General features: G+C 44.0%; 1 protein-coding gene across 3 annotated transcripts in view; it reads right to left on the reverse strand.

Moving 5' to 3' along the window:
• Nucleotides 1–24,383, reverse strand: part of LOC120932350 (rho GTPase-activating protein 7-like) — a 172,102-nt gene that overhangs the window by 33,949 nt on the left and 113,770 nt on the right. For 2 of the 3 annotated variants that reach the window (XM_040344672.1, XM_040344671.1), the window contains exons 10-12: nt 17,817–17,931; nt 13,674–13,895; nt 12,175–12,395 (exon numbers count right to left, since the gene is read on the reverse strand). In XM_040344672.1, coding sequence (XP_040200606.1) covers nt 12,175–12,395; nt 13,674–13,895; nt 17,817–17,931 — 558 coding nt within the window. The remainder of the gene's footprint in view (nt 1–12,174; nt 12,396–13,673; nt 13,896–17,816; nt 17,932–24,383) is intronic. The other variant, XM_040344673.1, reaches the window with a different exon arrangement.

Genomic DNA, 24,383 nt, shown 5'->3' on the forward strand with positions numbered 1-24,383 from the left:
GGCTACCAAGCACCTGATGCTGATGTTACTGAATAAGAATTTTGTGTTGAAATATCAGATCCCTTTGAGACTGCTGATGCTGAGTGACTGTCCTGTTGTGCTGCTGATGGAATATCCTTCTCCTCCTCACTTTTCATGCTGTTAGCTAGTAAGAAATTTTGTTTTTCTGTGCTCCGCCACCAGTGCCTAAGGCCTAATTTTTCTGCCCCTGTTTAACAGGGGCGCCTAATAACAATTTTTGATGCAATACTTTGCACGTGGCCTAAGGCCTAATTTTTGTGCCCCTGTGTAACAGGGGCGTCTAATAACAATTTTTGATGCAATACTTTGCACGTGGCCTAAGGCCTAATTTTTGTGCCCCTGTGTAACAGTGGCGTCTAATAACAATTTTTGATGCAATACTTTGCACGTGGCCTAAGGCCTAATTTTTGTGCCCCTGTGTAACAGGGGCGTCTAATAACAATTTTTGATGCAATACTTTGCACGTGGCCTAAGGCCTAATTTTTGTGCCCCTGTGTAACAGGGGCATCTAATAACAATTTTTGATGCAATACTTTGCACGTGGCCTAAGGCCTAATTTTTGTGCCCCTGTGTAACAGGGGCGTCTAATAACAATTTTTGATGCAATACTTTGCACGTGGCCTAAGGCCTAATTTTTGTGCCCCTGTGTAACAGGGGCGTCTAATAACAATTTTTGATGCAATACTTTGCACGTGGCCTAAGGCCTAATTTTTGTGCCCCTGTGTAACAGGGGCACCTAATAACAATTTTTGATGCAATACTTTGCACGTGGCTCCTTGTTGCGCTCCAATTACAGATATTGGGAGGGGTTGCAGTGTTATGTTGCGCCTATGGACACATTTTTATGCCCCTGTGTAACAGGGGCACCTAATAACAATTTTTGATGCAATACTTTGCACGTGGCTCCTTGTTGCGCTCCAATTACAGATATTGGGAGGGGTTGCAGTGTTATGTTGCGCCTATGGACACATTTTTATGCCCCTGTGTAACAGGGGCACCTAATAACAATTTTTGATGCAATACTTTGCACGTGGCTCCTTGTTGCGCTCCAATTACAGATATTGGGAGGGGTTGCAGTGTTATGTTGCGCCTATGGACACATTTTTATGCCCCTGTGTAACAGGGGCACCTAATAACAATTTTTGATGCAATACTTTGCACGTGGCTCCTTGTTGCGCTCCAATTACAGATATTGGGAGGGGTTGCAGTGTTATGTTGCGCCTATGGACACATTTTTATGCCCCTGTGTAACAGGGGCACCTAATAACAATTTTTGATGCAATACTTTGCACGTGGCTCCTTGTTGCGCTCCAATTACAGATATTGGGAGGGGTTGCAGTGTTATGTTGCGCCTACGGACACATTTTTATGCCCCTGTGTAACAAGGGCGCCTAATAACAATTTTTGATGCAATACTTTGCACGTGGCTCCTTGTTGCGCTCCAATTACAGATATTGGGAGGGGTTGCAGTGTTATGTTGCGCCTATGGACACATTTTTATGCCCCTGTGTAACAGGGGCACCTAATAACAATTTTTGATGCAATACTTTGCACGTGGCTCCTTGTTGCGCTCCAATTACAGATATTGGGAGGGGTTGCAGTGTTATGTTGCGCCTAGGGACACATTTTTATGCCCCTGTGTAACAGGGGCACCTAATAACAATTTTTGATGCAATACTTTGCACGTGGCTCCTTGTTGCGCTCCAATTACAGATATTGGGAGGGGTTGCAGTGTTATGTTGCGCCTATGGACACATTTTTATGCCCCTGTGTAACAGGGGCACCTAATAACAATTTTTGATGCAATACTTTGCACGTGGCTCCTTGTTGCGCTCCAATTACAGATATTGGGAGGGGTTGCAGTGTTATGTTGCGCCTACGGACACATTTTTATGCCCCTGTGTAACAAGGGCGCCTAATAACAATTTTTGATGCAATACTTTGCACGTGGCTCCTTGTTGCGCTCCAATTACAGATATTGGGAGGGGTTGCAGTGTTATGTTGCGCCTACGGACACATTTTTATGCCCCTGTGTAACAAGGGCGCCTAATAACAATTTTTGATGCAATACTTTGCACGTGGCTCTTTGTTGCGCTACAATTACAGTATGTTTGAGGGGTGCCCTTTTTTCTACAATTTTGCTTTCCCAAAAAGATAATGCCACCCCCCCACCACCCCTAAAATAATCGAGATATTGTTCCCACACAGCACGTGCGCAACCAGTATTAAATTACTTTGTTCTTATAATAATTTAATGTTGTGCAGGGACATTTCTAAACATGTGCCACTACTAGAGACACACAGCAGGTGTGATATTTGAAGGAATTTTTCATTTTTTTTTTTTCACTTTAAACATCATTAAAATCGCTGCTCCGCAAAAACGTCCGTTTTTAAAATATTTTTTTCGATTGATACATGTTCCCTGGGGCAAGACCCGGGTTCTGAAAGACGTTTACCAACATTAAATTGAATATTGGTCTTTAAAATGATCGTTTTTGAATTCGAACGTTCGAGTCCCATAGACTTCAATGGGGTTCTAAATGTTCGCGCGAACCCGCGGTCTGTTCGAACGTTCTGATGCGAACCGAACCCGGGTATGTTCGGCTCATCCCTAGTCCAGAGTGCTGGAAAATCTTTGTGCAGGGTGAGGCTGAAAGTGTCATTGTTGTGTAATCAGTGACAGCATGGTGTGAGATTGACCAATCCTTTGTCATGAGTTGGTAAGAAGGATTTATCATGTATTTTGTAGGGTCCTAAAAAAAATCTAATTTCTTGGACTTTTTTCAGGTTACTAGAGATCTACTGATAGTGCTAGAGGATCCATTGTCCTGCTATAAACAGAGGTATCTTAGGTCACTTGGTGTTGAATCTGGGGGCCAGTATGTCCACATCTTGAGTTCTCCACCAGGCTGAGGAGGATGGACTGAAGGGCCTGTTCCCCTTGATCCTGGTGGTGATGGCGGAGGTAATCTGCCCTTGAGTTGTCCCTTCTTGTGATGTGGACAGCAGGGATTGCTGGAAATGTTTCTCTGTCAATTAGATGATCTAGCTTGCTTCCTTCAAGGCTGCATGGCTCTTGGTGACAGATGTACGTCACATGCGTGGCATTATTTGATTGCATTCCAACTGGTTGTCTCTGGAGAAGAGGGGGTCAAATGGTGAGGAGTCATCCTTATTGCTCTAAACTCCAGGATGTTGATGGGGAGCTTGACTTCCACTGGTAACCACGTTCTTTGGACCGTGAGATTGGTATCTATCATTTCTTTTCAGTGACATGAATCCACCAGGCTTGGGAGTTTTTTGCCTGACTGGATAAGAGCATAGATAGATTAAGAGAAGAAGCTTACTTGTTCCATTGCAGGATAATGACTTGTTGAAGTCTGAAATGAAATTGGGCAAATGGACAGCCTCGATGGAGGCCACTATAAGACCCAGAAAATTTATGGCGAATCTCACAGAGGAGAATTTCTTTGACCTCAAGACCCAAGCAAGAGATATGAGGGAGACTTTGCCTGGTTTATATCCAGAATCAGGCCCAGGTGAAGAGAGGATTGGAGAGTAGACTTTTGGAAGCTGATTATCCATGCAAAAGCCTGGAGCAACTGAATTGCATTGTGGATGTTTGCAGCCAGTTCTGCTCTTGAAGGAAAGTCCTTCAAGAGCAGGTTGTATAGACAGCCTTTGACTTGGATGCCCTTCTGAGAAGGGCTAAAAGAGATTTAGGTACCTTTATGAATACTCTGGGAGCAGAGGATAGGCCAAATGGCAGTGCAACAAAATTAAAATCATTACCCCCTACTGCAAAAACGTACAAAATGATGATGAGGTGAATAAATGGGAACATGAAGATAGGCGTCTTAGATGTCTAGGAAAGCTATTTATTCCCCTTTTCTCAGAGAGTAAAGAGAGCCTTTCATCAGCAGGATATTTGAAAGAAGGAACAGCCTCAAATTGAACAGTAAGGCTGTGTTCACATACATATATATTTGGACACAGGCCCAATTTTTTTTCAGGTATTTACCTAAACATTTTCAAGCAATAGTTATATAATGGATATAGGCTGAAAGTGCGCACTCTCAGGTTGAATTTTAGGGTATGTACATCCAAATTGGAGGAAGGGTTTGGGAATTACAGCTCTTAAGAATAGTCATCAGCCCTTTTTCAAGGGGCCAAAAGTAAATGAACAATTTCATCAAAAGCTGTTGTTTCATGGCCAGGTGTGGGCTACTCCTTTGTTATTTCCTCATCAATTAAGCAGGTAAAAGGTGTGGAGCTGATTCTAAGTGTGTTATTTGCATTTGGAATCTATTGGTGTGAACCTACATCGTGTGTTCAAAGGGGCTGTCCATGCAAGTGAAACAGGCCATTGTAAGGCTTCAGAAAACAAAACAAATCCATCAGAGAGATAGCAGTAACATTAGGAGTGGCCAAATCAACAGTTTGGTACATTCTGAGGAAGGAAGAACGCACTGGTGAACTCAGCAACATAAAAATGGCCTGAACGTCCATGGAAGACAACAATGGTGGATGATCGCAGGATCCTCTCTATGGTAAATAAAAACCTATTCACAACATCCAGACAAGTGAAGGACACTCTCCAGGAGGTGGGCGTATCAATGTCAAAATCTACAATCAAGAGAAGATTTCATGAGAGCAAATACAGAGGGTTCACCACAAGGTGCAAACCTCTTATAAGCCCGAAGAATAGAAAAGCCAGATTAGACTTTGCCAAAAAAACATCTAAAAAAAAAACAGACCAGTTCTGGAAAAGCATTCTTTGGACGGATGAAATTAAGATTAATCTGTACCAGAATGATGGGAAGTAAAAAGTGTGGAGAAGTCTTGGAACAGCTCATGATCCAAAGCACACAACGTCATCTGTAAAACATGGGGGAGGCAATGTGATGAAAAAAAGAGGATGGGGGGGGCGTGTCCAACCGCCGAGCTGCATGGAAGCCTGATACCACAGCTCCTGCACTGACCGGAGAATCCGACATCTAAGCGGCCAACCTACGCCCTAAAAATGCATCACCAAAGCCAACACATGCTGGGGAACCCGCCTGGCACCTCCAGGAAACGAAAGGACTACCGCCCGCCGAGGAAACTGACTGATTTTTTCTCCTCACCTCACGGCGCCCGAATCCAAGATGGCGCCCGCGACCGCTCACCGCGAGGAGAGAGAGCCTACACTGACCTGCCGGACGATGGGGACGGAATCGCACATCCCAGCTCACCCCCTCACGGCCCACCGCCACCCTCCGGACCGTCCTCCACGACTGCCAGCCCTGCTAAAGCGCGGATGAGGATGGACCTTCACCCCCAGGCCTCTGAGGTAAGGCCTACACTAGACAGCCTCCCCTCACTGGATCCAACATCATCCCCTATAGCAGCATTTCCCACTACCGACCAGCCTGTCATGGACACAGTGCTAAAGGGCATGCTAATCTCCCTGCACACATCGCTGCATAGTGATATTTCCACCATGATCTCAGCATTTAAAAACGAAATGACACATGTCAAGGGGAGGGTGGACCGTATTGAGCACCAGATGAGCGCCATGACAGTAACAGTCAATGACTTAATAGATGCCCATGACCACGCAAAAGACGACCAACAGTGGCTGCGCGCCAAGATGGCGGACCTCGAGGACAGGTCAAGGCGCAATAATGTGAAAATACGCGGCATCCCAGAATCGGTTTTGCCTGCTGACCTCAATTCATACGCCAGAAAAATGATCACCACGCTCTTACCCGATCTCCCCCTTGTGGAGACAATCGTGGACCGTATCCACCGCCTACCAAAACCTTCCCACTTGCCACCTGAAATACCCCGTGATACCCTCATGAGAATTCACTTCTACCACGCCAAGGACATGCTCATGTCCAAATCCAGAAGGCTGGGCCAGCTACCTCCGCCATACGCAAAGCTGCAGCTTTTCGCTGACATCTCCCAATACACCCGTCAGCAGCGGAGACAACTCCAGACCATCACCAAACCTCTGAACAACCACAAGATTCCCTACCAATGGGGATTCCCGACCAAACTTATGATTACAAGAAATGGGGTTAAACATAATATACACACGGTGGAAGAAGGCATCCATCTCCTCAAAAAGTGGCACATTATTCCAGATGGCAATGCAACACCTCGTGACACCTCTCCTGACCATCCACACCACAATGCCATGGAAACCCACCCCAGTGTTACTAACTGACCATAGGGTTGGTGCGATACCACCTATTGCTCACATATGCACTCCGGTCGGTGCCTGCTCGTTGCAGTTGATACACGGACTTTTACCCCCCAAAAAAAGATTCAGTAGTCGTTTCTGATATACTACTGACCACGGTGTTTTATACACACCCAGCACTGTTGTTAACCTGTTTGCACCTATCGTTGTTACTGTTAACCCTTCCTTGTGCTCCCTGACCCTCTCCTTTCCTTCCCCTCTCTACCGGATCCCTGGAGAGCTCCACACATCTGAGAAAACGTATTCCTGAACTAGGACGTAGATCAACGCCACAGCCCACCTGATCCCACACCTGGAAGACCACGACGAACTGTGAGTAACTAATTATCCGCTCTTACTACACCTTCCTGAAAATGCCTAAATTTATGACCCTAAACGCTAAAGGCCTAAACCACCCTGCTAAAAGGGCGTCACTATGGAAAACAGCCCGCACGTCCCTATGTGACATCATCTGTGTGCAAGAAACGCACTTTAAACTCACGGCAGAGCCGACCTGTACCAACAAACAATTCCCAACTATCCTTAAGGCCTCGGGCCCTGAGAAGAAAAATGGAGTTTTAATAGCCATCAAGGACACCATAACATTTACCCTCCACAACAGCATGTCTGATATCAACGGAAGGTACCTTGCACTAGACTGCTCCCTGGACAATGTAAGATACACTATAGTCAATGTCTACCTCCCTAATACGAGGCAGATCAGCTTCCTATCCAAGCTTATGAAAAAACTCACTCGCTTTAAACAGGGAACACTTATCATCTGCGGAGATTTTAATATAGTCCCTGACAACTCGATGGATGCCTCTTCCCGAACGGGCAGGACTGCATCACCTATGGGCTCCTTCATGAGAACACACGACCTATACGACGCCTGGAGATGTCTGCATACCACTGAAAGAGACTATTCATATTTCTCCCCCCGCCATAACTCCTACACGAGGATTGACTATTTCTTGGTAGACAAATGGTCCCTTCCCAATATCTCGAACTCTGATATCTCTACCATTACATGGTCCGACCATGCACCCGTCACCATGTCCTTAAATGCCTCTCCCTCCCTCGCACGATCGAGGATCTGGAGAGCTAATGCATCCCTTATTCACTCACCACAACACTCTGCGTATATCGCAGACCGTCTAACTGAATTTTTTTCCCTGAATACAGGTTCTGTGAAAGACAATTCTATGCTGTGGAACGCACACAAGGCGTTCATAAGAGGAATATTTATTCAACTTGGGGCGAGAGAGAGGAGGTTGAAAACACACCGCCTAGACACCCTGACCTCTGAAATAAGAATACTGGAGGCTCAGAACCAATCTAATCCTACCCTTGATACTAAAAATAAACTAGACCTCCTGAGAAGTGACCTTAGGGCACACCTGCTAGAATCTTATGAAAGGGCCCATACCTACTTCAAAGCCACACATTACTCCACAGGCAACAAAGCTGGCAAGCTCATGGCCAATAGAATCAAGGGGCATATTACCAAAACCAAAATTACCCACCTGTTCCACCCTTCCTCAAAAAAGAAACTTATTGACCCCACGGAGATTGCTGATGCTTTCAGCCACTACTATAACACCTTATATAACCTCAAAGATGACAGTTCGGTGCCCCAACCGTCTCCCCAAGACATAGAAGCATTTCTCCAAGACATCAATCTCCCTAAGTTGTCTGTGGAGCAGTTGGAATCGCTGAACGCACCTTTTACTCCCCTAGAAATTTTACAAACGATAGCAGGTCTGCCCTCTAATAAATCCCCAGGCCCTGACGGCTTGACTAGCGAGTACTATAAGAAATTCGGCCAGATACTTGCACCTTTTCTGACTACTGTCTGCAACGATGCTGCTTCTTCCTCCTCTCTCCCCCCGGAAATGTTATCCGCCCTGATTGTCACTCTGCCGAAGCCAGGCAAGGAACCCACATGTGCCCAGAACTTCCGTCCTATTTCCCTCCTCAATTTGGATGCCAAGATCCACGCCAAGCTAATAGCCAACCGCCTAATAGACCTAATGCCCCTGCTCATCCACAAGGACCAATCCGGCTTTACTAAAGGTAGGCAAGCCTTTGATGCAACCCGTAGACTCGTTAACCTCATCCACGCCGCGGGGTCGACCCGAACGCCTTCTCTGCTCCTATCACTGGATGCAGAGAAGGCGTTCGACCGGGTCCACTGGGGTTACATGCACGCGACTCTCACAAAATTTGGGTTCCAGGGTCCCATACTCTCCGCCATCATGGCACTTTACTCCTCCCCGTCAGCCCAGGTATATACTTCCGAAATACTCTCAAAACCTTTCATGATTTCCAATGGCACACGTCAAGGCTGCCCCCTATCACCCCTAATCTTTAACCTCATCATGGAACCCCTAGCAGAACATGTTAGAACTCACGACTCAATAACAGGTCTAAAAATAGGCACCTCAGACCATAAAATCAATTTGTTCGCCGATGACGTGATAATAATGCTAAGTAACCCCCTTTCCTCCCTGGCTTCGGTACAGTTATTACTAAAAAGATTTGCTAATGTATCTTACTATAAGGTCAACGAACAAAAATCGTACATCCTAGACATAGGACTGGACGCCATCACTAGCAACCTGCTTAGACACAAATACCCATACCCTTGGGCGGACACAGGTATACCATACCTAGGTATCACTTTGACTAAATCCACATCAACCCTATTCCCCCAAAACTATACCGAGATGAAACAGATGCTTATCCGAGAAACTGCAAAAATTTCCAAACACGAATTCTCATGGGCGGGGAGACTCGCGGCCTTTAAACTGATGATCCTACCCAGACTACTGTACATCTTCAGGACGCTCCCAATCCCTCTACCACAGTCATACCTTAAATCCTTACAATCCATACTTGGACACTTTCTATGGCAAGGCAAAAAACCCAGATGCAACCAGGCTAAACTCATCAAACATAGGTCTGTGGGAGGCATGGGCCTAGCAGACATCAGAGATTACTATATGGCCACTATAATCTCACAGATGCGCGAGTGGATGATGGAACGCCCCACCACACTTTGGGGCGCTATAGAATCCCACATGGTCCCTGGCCCCAACCTTTCCCAATGGCTATTCAGCACGACCGCCAAATACCCACTACTCTCCATATACTCCCCTACTATTCAGGCCACTGTCAAAGTATGGAAGGTACTCCATTCCTCCTCCTGGCCGACCCTTGCTACCAAACCTACCCCAATACCCATACAAACACTCCAGCTGCTGACCCCTGACCTGCCTGTTCCCCACTGGCTGTCCGACCACATATCCTACGTACACGAACTACGTCCCCTAGTGGCCACCAAATCATTTCTCCACGCCCAAAAGACCCTACAGGCCCCTGCCTCAGACTACCTCACATACTATAGACTGCAACATTGCCTTAACAACTCTCGTCCCTTGGAAGGACACCTACCTCTGCACATATGGCGCTTCCTCTTCTCTGATACAACGAAAAACAAAGGTACGTCCATAATTTACTCAACCCTCCAAGAAAAAAACTCATTCACTAAATCCAAACCACTCCTAGAATGGGAACATGACTTACTTACCCCGTTCTCTGACCGTCAATGGCAAACAGCGATCAAAGCCAACCACAAATACACCTCCTGCACCTCCCTTTGGGAACTCTCACAAAAACTGCTGATGAGATGGTATCTTACACCAACTAGGATAGCCAAGTTCCACCCTGCCACATCTCACGAATGTTGGAGGGGATGCAAAAACCCTGGTACTCTTCTCCACATATTCTGGTCCTGCTCATACTTAAGACCACTATGGTCATCAGTGGAGCTGATGCTACAGAACATTCTGGGTACACCCATTTCATTGACACCCCCGCTAGCTATCCTTAATCTATCCATTGAAGACATCCCACCACCCCTGAGACTGGTAACTGTACATGTACTGTTGGCAACAAGACTACTGATCGCTCGGAACTGGAAGTCCAAAACTGTCCCATCACTGACAGACGTAGTGCGACTGGTGAGAACCCACTACACATACGAATCCACCCTTGCACGTAGGAAACACTCCTACTCCATGGTACTGACCCTTTGGGACCCCTGGCAAACTTGGTACAAAGGCCAATAGACCATCGAATGATCCCCTGATTGTATTGATACTTATGATGCTCTCTACCCCCCCCCCCCCCTCCCTCCCTCTTTATCCCTCATCCCCCCCCCCCCCCCCCTGTTTGGCTACACAATGGTATTCTGTTCACATTCTGTTTATATATTGCCTACCGTCTAGGTGCCCACTTGGTGGGTACATGGACGGCACAGTAGATAACCCGGTATTGTACCTTCTATTTGATACTATGCAAGTTACTATGCACTGTATACCACACGGCACTTGATAATATTGTATTGATATGCTTGACATATACCAATAAAAACTATTTGAAAGAAAAAAAAAAAAAAAAAAAAAAAAAAAAAAAAAAAAAAAAAAAAAAGAGGATGGGGCCTAGTAACTGAAAAGCCCTTTTTGGCTTTGGCCAATTATGGCTCAGGGGGTTTAGTACACGCCCCACACTATAAAAGGCCGCCTGCAGGTCGGCCTTGTGTAGTGTGTTGTGGTGGTTAAGAGAGGACAGAGAGTGTAATTTTTTTGCAGGTAGATAGAGCAGGCAGGCAGGCAGGCTAGTCAGTTAATGTTACAGTGTGTAGAGGATATATATACATCCCAGGTGTTGTACATATATTTATACACTGTGTAGTTTAGCTAGATCAGTTCTTCCTAATTTACTGGCAGGCAGGTGATTGTGCTAGCTGCAGTATTCTTACGTGGTTTATTGCCTGTGTCCTCTGTAGTTTGCACCTAAAGCTACTTGGTGTGTACTGGCCATGTGCTCTGTAGTTTGCACCTAAAGCTACTTGGTGTGTACTGGCCGTGTGCTGTAGTTTGCACCTAAAGATTCAGGAGCAGTGATTTTGATGCTGCTTAAAAAAAAAAATGAAAAATTTCTTTAAATATTGTACCTGCTAGGTGTCTATAGTATGCCTGTGAAAACATCTTTGAGAACCCGGGTCTTGCCCCAGGGAACATGTATCAATGGAAAAAAAGTTTTAAAAACAGTAGTTTTTTCAGGAGTCCTGAAAAAAAACGTCCGTTTTTAAAACGTTTTTTCCATTGATACATGTTCCCTGGGGCAAGACCCGGGTTCTCAAAGACGTTTTACGACAATAACTTGCATATTAGGCTTTAAAATTAGCACTTTTGAATTCTAACGTTCGAGTCCCATAGACGTCAATGGGGTTCTAAATGTTCGCGCGAACGTTCCGTCCGTTCGAAGGTTCTGGTGCGAACCGAACGGGGGGTGTTCGGCTCCTCCCTAGAGAAGAGGTCTAACACCTTAGGACTTTAGCAAACAACTCAGGACTTATAGAATGGGGTAGGGTCATGGTGGGGATGCCCATGGGTATGTTCTCAACAGCTTTGTCTAATCACCTGAAGGTACCAGCCTATGACCCAGAGTGCATGAACTTACAGCCTGTGTCCTGTACTGATCTTCATTTCATTTCTAGATAATATTTGTTTAATCTATGAATAATAATGATTGCTTTTGACATATGTAGGAAAATTATCTGCTCTTGGTATAAAATACACTAGGTATGCCACTGCATTTGGGGGGGGGGGGGGGGGTAGTGTTCTATTGTTCATGGAGGTTATCTGGACAGGGCTGAGAACAATGCTTGAGATAACACTGCAGAGTGCATAGGACACAGGACAGCAGTGGATTTGTGGCAAGATCAACTGTGATTTTGTTATATTTGTAAGTTCTTTGTAAGGGTTTAGACACACTAATATGTATCAGCTGCTCATGTACTGTGCTTGAATGAATGTACAGAGGTTACTATATAAATTGCATAAAAAGGAAATTACCTTAAAATGACATATTCCTTGCATGGTATTGGAGACATGCTCTCTATGGAGTAGTGGTAGATTTCTGTATCTTCATCCAGAGTATCTAAGATTTTGGACTGCTGTAAACTTGAATCCCATGTATGCTGTTCTCTCAAAATATATTGTAAGGCCACGTATGGTGCTGCATTAAGTTCAATAGACACTTTCCATACCCTGATTGGATAGTCATTACTTTCCACCTGAGATTACAACACGTAATATACACAAACCATCAGAATTCCAGATCTCAAGATATTTAGAGCTTTGATTTTATACCAACTCTATGAAAAACACACTACGGTATAAACACAAGTTTTAATGAGCTACTCTGAATACTGTCATTTTATGTCATACTTCTGATGCTTACTGCTAGACTGAATATTAGTACAAATAGAGGCAGTTGCCTCTGTTTTTACTGATAAACTTCAGTTTAGCAGTGAGAAGCATGGACCCTACTCCTTGAACTGGGAAAGGTCTGGGAACCTTGAGAGATTCCCCGTGTGAGCTATGGAATTATGTCCAATTTATAATCCTACCCCCAATCTTAAACTGACTATGCACTATTTGAATATTGCAAAGTGGGTGGTCCCGTTAGCCGCATCTTGCCCGACATCCTTCAATAAAAAAATTGAAAGAACCAGACAGGAAAAATGTCACCTGAGCAGCGGCTGGTATCCAATCATATTCAACTGCTGTTTGGGTATTCTGACGGCCACTGCCAGCGGCTTTCCAAATAAAATAGGCAACGTGGAACATTTTACTTTACTGGGCTACGAGGGCTATCACTTGAGATCATTATAACCCCAAACATTGACAGTTTTCTACTTTATATACTAGTACCAATGGTGTGCACATGTATATATTTATACACACACAAACACACACACAGATTTGGGATTTTCAGACACAAAAAGTTCAGTTTTCTTATGAGATTATCTCTTTCGCTTGCTATTGTTTAAGCATGTGTTTGCACAAGGCCAGTTGTGTTTTCTTATAAAATAATAGGAATAATCTGTCAGGAACCTGCCTTTTTATTTGTCTGGCATACTTTTCATTTGGCAGTCAGCAGACATTATTCATTGTGATTGGCGATGGATTTACAGCATGGGACATTTTATGTTTTATGTTTTTTCCTTTTTTTCCAAGGACTATTTTCAAGTAAGTGTGTGTGTATGTATGCATATTTGCAGGACTCTAAAGGTCGTGTATTGTTTTTCTGTAACTGTAAGTAGTTTGTATTGGCATAGCTCCTGTTTAGTAAAAGCATATTAGTATGATGCTGTTTTTTTTTTAAGTTTACTGGAAGAATTAGAAAAACAGTTAGCTGACTTGTTGTTGTGGGTAAAATTGCACTTTAAATAAACAGTTGGTGGTAGGTTGCATTGAAGTATCTGGCTGTTTTTGCCATCAAAGTTAGCTAAAAGGGATTTCCAGTAAAAGGTGCACATCTACAAAAGAATAAGGTATATTTTACAAACCTTTTTGTAAGCTAGTTCAACATTTTCAAATCCTGCACATGCCACCCAGCTACGGAATTTGTCCTTTGCGTCTCTCAGAAGATCCTGCATAGAGTTCTCCAAGGATTTGAGAGTATTGCAATATGCTGCCAATGAGTTTGAGCATGGGTCTCTGGTCACTTTAAAAGGTTCCGACATTGGCTGACAAATACTTAGACAGAAGTCATGGCAGTAGTCCGGTACCTTAAAAACAGCACAAAAAATTAATTCTGTACATAAATCTTTCCTAATAGCTAAGCTCCTCCATGCCTCTTATCAGTTTTGTTGCCCTTCTCTGCACTCTCCAGTTGCCCAATAGCCTTTTTGTGAACTGGTGCCCAAAACTGAACTGCAAATTCTAGATAGAGTCATTAAATAAGGGCATTAGCCCTTGGGCAGCACAGTGGTGTAGTGGTTAGCACTTTCACCTTGTAGCAATAGGGTCGCTGGTTCAAATCCTGACCACGGCACCCTCTGCCTGAAGTTTGCATGTTCTCCCTGTGCCTGTGTGGGTTTCCTCCCACACTCTAAAGACATGCTGGTAGGTTAATCAGATCCTGTCTAAAAATTGGCCCTAGTATGTGTATGTAAGTGCGTCAGGATCCTACGGGGTAAATGACCGCGCTATATCAAGATTCAACTCATCTCGGCCAGTGCATCCCAATGGGAAATACATGTAAAAAAGATCTAATAAAAGTCCTTGGTGGCTTAACTCCAATGTAAAAATGCATATAAAAGCAAAAGAGAAGGCTTTCAAAAAATACAAGGCTGAGGGATCATCATCAGCATTCCAACTTTACAAAGAATGCAACAAGAAATGTAAGGGTGCAATCAGGACGATTAAGATAGAATACAAAAGGCACATAGCAGAGGAGAGTAAGAAAAATCCCAAGAAATTATTTAAGTACTGTAGAAAATCAGCCTGGGGCAGGGTTCATAAGTGGTTAATTTAAGAGGGCAGGTACTTGCCCTTCAGACCTGCTTATTGCCAGCTGGGCTGAAAGTGTCAGTGAGGAGTTGTGTGTTTGAAGAGAGAGACAGCAGCATGCTGTGTCGGAGGATCCATTGTTGGATTGTAGCCTGCTGGGTCACTGCCTTTTGCAGTCCTGTTAGCTGTTCAACCAGTAAGCGGTTTGTCTCCTGTTGCACAATGACTGTCTGGGCATTAGCCATTGCCAATTGTTTAATTAGCTCCTCCATGGCTTGTTCTGAAGTCTTCAGCTTTCACCCAGGACATGGGACTGGCGTGTACCCCTTAAACTGCCCGCTACCAATTTGTAAGGGATCAGAAGGGTGAACAGCCGGCTCAGACAGTCCAGTAAAACAAAAGTGGCTTCATTTAGCAAAACTTCAAAACAAACAGGTGTACATATGGAAAAAGTTCAGTCTCTGCACCCACAGACTGGTGTGCACAGTAGCAGTACCAGAGCAATAGCCTTTAAATCGTTTAGCTCACCCAGCAGGCCCCAATCCAGCAATGGATCCTCTGACACAGAATGCTGCTGTCTCTCTCTTCAAACACACAACTCCTCACTGACACTTTCAGCCCAGCTGGCAATAAGCGGGTCTGAAGGGGAAGTACAGGCTCTTTTCAGTTAACCCCTTCTGAACCCTGCCCTAGGCTGACTCTCTACAGTACATAAATAGTAAGTAAGGGAGGTCAGATCATATTGGTCCCATAAAGAATGATGAAGGCATTCTGGTTACTAAGGATGGTGAAGGTATTGAATTTATTCTTCTCCTCAGTATTCACGAGGGAATCGGTGGGCTTCAGTAACCAAAATTACAATGTTTATCCCCATGACATGTCACAGGAAGCACCCTCATGGATAACAGAGGATAGAATTAGAAATAGACATAAAAAATGTAACATTAATAAGTCACCAGGGCCAGATGGCTTGCACCCGAGGGTTCTTAACTGGTTCCTGGGTTTCCTTTGAAAGCCGCCAGATGGCGCATGCGCCCCCTACACGGCGGGGGACCCGATGCGCGTGGCCAGTGGTCGCGATTACCGCTGAACACCTGTGATCGCGTGCACGAGCGCCAGCACAGGGCAGAAAAGACATGTCATTTGTTCCCAGTAAGTAGGAACAGCGATATGCCTCCTCTCCTACTCAGTCCTATCCCCATGCAGTTAGAACACTCTAAGGGAACACACATTTAACCCCTTGATCGCCCCGTCATGTTAACCCCTTCCCTACCAGTGACATTTACACAGTAATCAGTGCATTTTTATAGCACTGATCGCTGTATAAATGTCAATGGTCCCACAGATGTGTCAAAAGTGTTCCATCTGCCTGCCACAATGTCACAATACTGCTGAAAATTGCAGATCACCACCATTACTAGTAAAAAAAAATAAAAAATAATAAAGATGCCATAAATCTTTCCCATAGTTAGTAGACGCTACAACTTTTGTGCAAACCAATCAACATACGCTCATGCAGGGGCGGACTGACCATTCGGAAACTCGGGCACTGCCCGAGGGCCCCATGCCACTAGGGGGCCCCATCAGGGTTGCCTGCCTCAGTAAAACCAGGGATAGTATGTAAAAATCTGTTTTTTAAAAAAAATCCCAAGATTAAAGCTGCCCCTCCTCTCCAGTACCTTTTTAGTGTGTGTATGTGTATTCTGTGTGTATGTATACTGCGTGTCTGTATACTGTGTGGCCCCATAATCTATTTCCCAGGGGCCCCATAATCTCCGATTGCCCGGGGGCCCCATGAGTTGTCAGTCCGCCCCTGCGCTCATGCCGCGTACACGCGATCGGTCCATCCGATGAGAATGGTCTGATGGACCATTTTGATTGGTCCAAACCGATCGTGTGTGGGTGCCATCGGTTATATAACCATCGGTTAAAAAAAAGCCAACTTGTTTTAAATTTAACCACGCATGGTCAGAATCAAGTCGACGCATGCTTGGAAGCATTGAACTTCGTTTTTTTCAGCACGTCGTGTTTTACGTCACCACGTTCTGACACGATCAGTTTTTTAACCAATGGTGTGTAGGCACGCAGGACCATCAGTCAGCTTCATCGGTTAACCGATGAAAATGGTCCATCGGTCCGTTCTCATCGGATGGACCGATCGTGTGTACGGTTAAACCTCTTTTCTTCTAATTTTAATGAGTGGCCACGGGTGTTATTAAACTCCCTTCCGCAAAAAAGTTTTATCCCTATTGTGGGGTCACCATTATGGTATTTGTAAATTGAAATCATATCCCCTCTCAAGCGTCTCTTCTCCAGAGAGAATAAGTTCAGTGCTTGCAACCTTTCCTCATAACCAATATCCTCCAGACCCTTTATTAGCTTTGTTGCCCTTCTTTGTACTCGCTCCATTTCCAGTACATCCTTCCTGAGGACTGGTGCCCAGAACTGGACAGCATACTCCAGGTGAGGCTGGACCAGAGTCTTGTAGAGTGGGAGAATTATCGCTATATCCCTGGAGTTAATCCCCATTTTAATGCATGCCATTATTCTGTTTGCTTTGTTAGCAGCAGCTTGGCATTGCATGTATTCTAATAGCGGTTTCAAAGAGTTGAAGGGTAGTTGGCTCATTTTTCAAATTACATACTGAGCTGTAACAGTCAGCAAACGAGTTGGCTATTGCCTGTGGGTTAGTAAGTGTGTCTTGCGTTGACGGGATGTATAATATGTGGGATTTTAGTCTTAACTCTCAGGGCCTTGAGTCTATTGGCTAGAAACTTGCCCGCTTTGTTATTGTTGGCATAGTAATTTACCTTTGTGGGCATTGCAATTAGCAAAGGGATTTGTGGCTTTGGGCACATTGAATTTGAAAAACTCTTTTAAAAGTTGGGTTATTTCTTTCTGATTTTCAGGATTTTGTATTACCTAGTTGTTGCATCTCCACAAATGTGTTGGTGCAAAAGTGTTTCCCTCTACTATTTGTAAAGAGTAGGGTGCATGGTTGGACCATGTGATATCTTAGATAGAGGAGTTAGACACTATCTGCAACAAGTTTGTCTACAAGAAAAAAGTCCAACCATGAGTAAGAGTTGTGAGCTATTTATATTTTTATGTGATGATGCTGCCATGTGATGATGCATCAGTTTGTGTATTTTTAAATAAAAAAGGCAGTATCTTCTTGATAAAAATCAATGATGTACCTGAAATAGCCTCCTGCACTCTGCAATCATGTGAGCTAAGCCTTGAGTTGCTGCCAAGTTTTCACTTAAGTCTTTCTGGTCTGGTTTTCCAGTACTGTATTTCCTCTGACTTGACCTAAATTCAAAGAAAAGGATAATGTTTTATATTTGCGCATAACAAAATAACATTGCAGTGGTAGCACTACCCTGTGTAGGAATTGCTGATGTCAGGGTTCCCAACTGCTACACAGCCAATCACTCAGCATTTCCTTCTTTCATCCGAATACAGAAATCAGTCCCTTGGTTGTTTTTGTTGTTTTATTAGGGGATGATAACTAGAATGGGGTAAGGGATTATGGGGTGCCCAACTTGCAAATGTCCAAAAAACAGAACCAGGGACAACGTCCTCCTTATTTACAGATTCCTCCTCTTCCTTTCTCCTGCACAAACTTGGTTCCCTTTTTGTACAGCTTCTGCTGGATTGCTCCTGGAGGAACTAACAGACTCTTGTTAAAGGAGTTGTAAAGGAAATTTTTTTTTTTGCTCAAATGACTGTTTACAGGGTATAGAGACATAATAGTTAACTGATTCCTTTTAAAAACGATTAAAAATAGATAAACAATCATATAATGTACCTTTAGTTTCAGTTTCGTTTTTGCATGTTATGCTGCCTCTGTGCTGTATAGAGCCATAGAGAAGTGATGGTTTGGAAAACGAAACCAGAAGCTCCCAGTACTGTGGTCCAAAGGAAACAGACAACCAGGAAGTGTCCAGAACAGAGCAGAATTACAGCAACATCAGAGCAAAAACGAACAATGAGGACATGAAACCAGGACTGCAGTAAGGTAAAGGAAGCTATTTAGCTAAAAAAAAAAATTCCTTTAGTGACCCTTTAACTCAGCAAATTGCCTACTACAGGCTAGGAACTTTCAGTCCCTTGGTAAAGTAGCATACGTGGAGTGAACATCATCTTGCACCATGTTCTGCTTCTCTGTAGACACTGATACCAGTTCTACTGCTTGTAGAAATGCTAGCCCGCCTGGCTGCCACCAGCCCACCTGGTTGCTTTCTCTTCCCAGTCTTCCTGACTGACATACACATGGAGACTGCCCAGGGCAAGGTTAGATGAAGACTTGGCACACTGCTGTCAAGAGAGATCTGCTACATTTGGCAGTCTCTCCCCTTGTCTGTCCCTTCACAATGCTGATCTACTCACTGCCTCTCCTTGCTCATGCTGCCTCTCTGGTTAGGGTCCCTCCAACTGCCTCCTGTAGTGAGATTGTTCCATGCCAGCCTCCTAAGCTCCAGTTCGAGGTAAAACCCCTCCCTGGCAGGGGTCACTCAAGGGCCACCGACAGCCTCCCCTTAGCACTGCTTCTCCATCTTCCACCCAACTCTCCTGCTGGCATGGCTCATACTGTAACAATTTAAAGCTCCTTAGTTCTCTGCCAGGCCACAACCCGAGGACTGGCTAAGGGCCCCTAAATATTCCAGGCAACCCCTCCTAGCTTCTGCCCACTATCTTCTAGAACATTCTCCCACATTCTAGAAACAGGGGGAGGCATGGATGACGAGTCACTCAGCTCTGGCCTCTAATAACCCTGACCCAGATTTAGTTAATCACATTTATCCCTGGGCCAGACTAAAATTGGCATATTCTCATTCTAGTAGCACACACTAGAGTATGCAACACAGTTATCTAAAAAAAGAAAGAAAAAAGGGCTAAGATAAAGCTTAAAGTAAAGCTGCCATAAATTGACCAGTTTTTCAATCAGCCAAGCAAGGTGGATACGGGAATCTTCCCTGCTGACCTATTGTATTCGGACAGTGGCACCCCCTCCGCTGTCAGAATACACTGATCAGCACTACTGCCTTAAGCTGGCAATATATGGATAATTTGTATGGGGGGGGGGAATTTTTGTAGCTGCTGACTTTTAAATGGGTGGAACTCTGCTTTATGGTTTTCTATCTTCTGCCTTTACATTTTAGTGAACATGAGGAGAAAATTTGTATGGGGGGAGATTGGGAAAAATTGGAAGTGAGGCAAAAGTTTTCATTTTACTTCCAATTTTACCTTTCACCACACTCCCACCTTACATTCACAACCCTTCACCCACAGTTCTTCCAAATGTACAGTCTACCCATTCCAACTATTTTACCCTTATTTATCCAGATAAATGTCCCCCTAGTCGCCGAGGGGAACCCTTTGGCGGCGCCCCTTGTTCTGTGTTTGCCTGGGCTATGAGTAAGCAGCATCGCTCTTTCCCCATGTATATATTGCTATTGACATCTCTGTAAGAAATTTTATTATATTGTTTTATCAAATGTATTGTTATTGATTACTCAATCAAATTACAGATTTTCTCCTGACGAAGCAGCATTAGAAACCACAAAACTAGTTGAGATGCTATCCGTGATCAACTATCCCACTTTGATCCTCCCCCTATGGAGACCATTATATTGGTGATATACATAGATCTTTACCATGCTTTTTAATCTGTATTTGATTATTTGCTGTTTTTTTATTGATTTTGTATGAATAAAACTTTATACATTTTTCTATACATTTGTTCACACAATTTTAATTTATCTTAGTTGAACCAAAACATTAGCAATAAAATAAGACATATACAATCACATTATAAAGTGCCAAACTCAGCACTAGAGATGAAAACCCATGCATCTAATAGAGCGGCACCCCACTTGCAACCTCTGCTAGTGTGAGGGTATTTGCTCTGAAAAATACGGCATGATGTCACTTACCTGAGCCCCTTCTCAATGCATTTCATTTTGAGAGACAATGTTAGGAGTGATATGCCCCTATCACCCATGGCACTTTTTGGAAGAAGAGGACTAATGTCTTATTTTTTTAAAGGATTTTAAAAGCTTTAAAGGCTAAGTTTACAACTTGGGAAAACATTAAATGCACATGTTTCTGCAGAAAAAAAAATTTGCATTTATTTTTTTCCCACAGGAGCCTGGAAAGCATTGCACCTGTGATCAGTTGGCTCCTGCATGCTCTCAGTATAGCTGTTTGCCTGTACCTCCCGTACAGACATGCAGTTACTGAAGACCAGGAAAAACAAGGAACTATTAGAACTCACTAGCGCCATCACAGTTCATTGAAAACTACAAGCCATCTGCTGCAATGGTAGTTGTAGTTCAATTTATTAACAGAACTATGGGAAAGACAGCTGGAGTATGTTACACCTTTACTATGGGTGTAATGTGAAACATTCTCCCAAACGTGAACTTATCCTTTAAATTTCAATGCATGCATGGGGGTTTTGATAGATCATAAGCTCACTAATAGCATGCAATGCCACGCTTTTCACCTTCCTCTGGATTAACTGTGGGTTGGGTATATGGGATTGTATAATATTTTTTTATTTTTATGGTTGAACTAGATTGACTAAATATGCAACTACTGTATGTTTAATTTTTTTTTTTTTACACAAGAATAGGAGATTTTTATGTCATGCACTGACACTATTATGGGTGTTATAGCACAGTATATATTGAAATTGCACAACGTTCCAGTATATTTTCTTTAAGCTAGGTACACACAGATCAAAGTCTGGCCATTTTATCAGGGACCGGCTAAATTTCAAGCTGTGTGTAGTCCTCCTAGTTTGACAGAAGCCGGTCATTAGATTGGCTTCTGTTGCATGGGACTGCTTCAATCAGTGGTTTGCTGCCAATCAGTTGCAGTGCTGATTAGTGTATCCTGGCATTGGGGGACTCCTGCATTCAACTGAAATCTGCCCATTGACTGACGAAAAAACTGGTAGTGTGTATCCAGCTTAAGAAAGTAGCCACAGCCTGAGTGGAAAAGTCTGTTTCTTGTGAGGTTGAGGTCTCCCTTTAGGTCGCACATATCCCCTGCTGAAACAAAGTTCTATTTCTTTAATTAGCAAAGCTCATGCTCCCTGCTGACTGGAGAGCTGGGGGTATGTTGGACCAATGATTCAATAGAGACAGCAAAAGTCCTCCTCTGCAGCATGCTGGATGAGGTCAGGTGATTCTTTTAGCCCTACTTAAAAGGAGAAACTACTGCCAGGTTATAGGCCTGTCATACACATGCAGTACACTGTATATACTGTATGTTATCATCAATTCATAGTGAAAGCATAGAAACATACAGGATTCAGGCCAATAAGCACCAGGCAGTTCAATACAAAATGGCACTCAAAAAATGTGGATGACCATTGGTGGTTTTACAGGCCCTATATTCTGCCCCGCAAGCGCAGGTAAGGCTTCAAGGCCATCTCTATCAACCAATTTCTATTGCCCAGGGTACGAGACAAGGCAGCCCCTTCTCTCTGCTGGTTCGCAATTGCGACAGAGACCTTGGCGATAGCCATTCAGGCTGACCCAGACATACACGGGGTGCATTGGTCACAGGAACACCAGTCTGCTCTTTTCGCAGATGATCTACTGTTATTCGTGACATCTCTGTTGATTTCCACACCTAACATTTTACATTTACTATGGGAGTTTGGAGCAGTATCAGGGCTTGAGGTGAATTCATCAGTTGATGGCCTTAAATGTTACGGTTATGGCTGTGTTGCTTACTCCCTTCAGGGGACACTTTCCTTTTAATTGGAGCAAAACAAATATATCATACTTAGGTGTGCAGCTTACTGCTAAAATTTACTCACTTGATATATTTAATTATCTGCCCCACTTCAGGAAATTGAAGGCAGACTTAGAAGAATGGTCTTTATATAATCTTTTCTGGTTCAGCAGGATTCATACCATTAAAATTATCCTGATTCCCAGACTTCTAAATTTTTTTTGTTCCCTGCCCACTCCTATCCCCACATGGTTTTACTGAATTCAACCTATAGTGACAAGGTATTTGTTGGGGGGGGGGGGGGCTGAAGAGGCATTGGTTATCTAGACAGATACTGTTCCAACCTAAAATGAGAGGGGGGTTAGGTCTACCTAGTCTCCCACTGTACTACCAGGCAACTCAGTTAGCACAGCTTTCTGTGGTTTACTCCCGCTTTGCTAAGCCAGACTGGTTACACATGAAGAGATTGGCTACCCCAGCTTATACTCTTTACTACCTGTTGTGTCGCCAGCCCAAACATTGACCTTCTGTTTTAGTGCCTACTCTCTCGCACTCCTTCGCATTGTTTGACAAGCAAAGACAAAATCCGGCTTTCCTTTCTTCTTTTTGCCTGCTAGCACATATCTTTAAAGCGGTGTTCCGCCCCACAAATATTTTAAAATCCAGCAGCTACACATACTGCAGCTGCTGGTTTTTAATAAATGGACACTTACCTGTCCTGGAGTTCAGCGATGTCAGCACCCGCAGTTGATGTTTCCATCAGCTGTCTGGTGCTGCCGCCGCCATTGTGGGTAAGGGTACCCGGCAGTGTAGCCTTTCGGCTTCACACCGGGAACTCTACTGAAGAAAAGTATACCGCTCTAAAAACAATCAATCCCCATTGCTTCCGTCCCAACAAACCAAGAGGGTGCTGGCTGTGCTCAATTACCATGAGATGAAAGAAAAATCCTGGATCGCCGCACTCCTCAAAAAACGATGTCTTTTTTCAAAGCATGAAAAAGCAACAAAAATTCAAATGGAAAAAATTTGGGACGGGAACTCTACTGCGCATGCGCAAGGCTCGCTCCTCTCTCTTACTGGTCCAGCAGCCGGGGGAGGTAGGGAGGAGGGATCCCCGCGCTGACGTCATGGTCCGCTGCCCGGACTCCCAGAAGTGGGAAAGGATACCTGTCAAAGACAGGTATCCTGTCCCCCCTCCCCCCGAAAGGTGCCAATTGTGGCATCAGAGGGGGGAGGAATCCGATGAGCGGAAGTTCCAATTTTGGGTAAAACTCCGCTTTAACCACTTCCATTTCAGGCCTATTCTGGCACTCCTCTTCTACATGTAAAAAAACATTTTTTTTGATAGAAAATTACTCAGAACCCCAAAAATTATATCTTTTTTTTTAGCAGATACCCTGGGGTAAGGGATTATGGGGTGCCCAACTTGCAAATGTCCATTACAAGGAATAGGTTCTCTTTATGGAGAGATAGGGGATTTATAAGACCCACCCCTATCTCTTCTTCAGGCTCGAAAGATTGAGATAAAAGGAGGTGGCGGTGGGGACATGTTGTGCCCCATCGTATGCCAACCTGTACCTGGGGGAGTGGAAATGTTCCCTTTTGGATGATGAGGAGTTACTATCATTAACTAGTTACATCACTACATTGTATTGCTACAATACATATTCCCCCTCCCCCTTCCCCTTTTTTTTCCTTCCCCCTCCCCCCCCCAACTGGTTTGTTCCTACCTCTCTATTCCTCTATTATTTTCCCCAAATATTCCTCCGATGTTTTGAAGTCTTTCCACCGTCTCCATTTTCTGTTATATTTATTGAGTTGGCCCGCCTCACAACTACAAAGATATTCCATTTTGCTATAGTTTTCCACTCTTTCAAACCAATCTTTTATGTCTGGTTTATTTTTATTTAGCCAGTTTTTTGGTATGAGTCCTTTTGTGGCATTTATTAATGGTGGGATTAATGTTTTCCTGTATCTTATGGTTGATTCTTTTGATTCATGGAACAGACAGG

The sequence above is a fragment of the Rana temporaria genome, chromosome 3, assembly GCF_905171775.1.
Source record: "Rana temporaria chromosome 3, aRanTem1.1, whole genome shotgun sequence".
Lineage (NCBI taxonomy): Eukaryota > Metazoa > Chordata > Amphibia > Anura > Ranidae > Rana > Rana temporaria.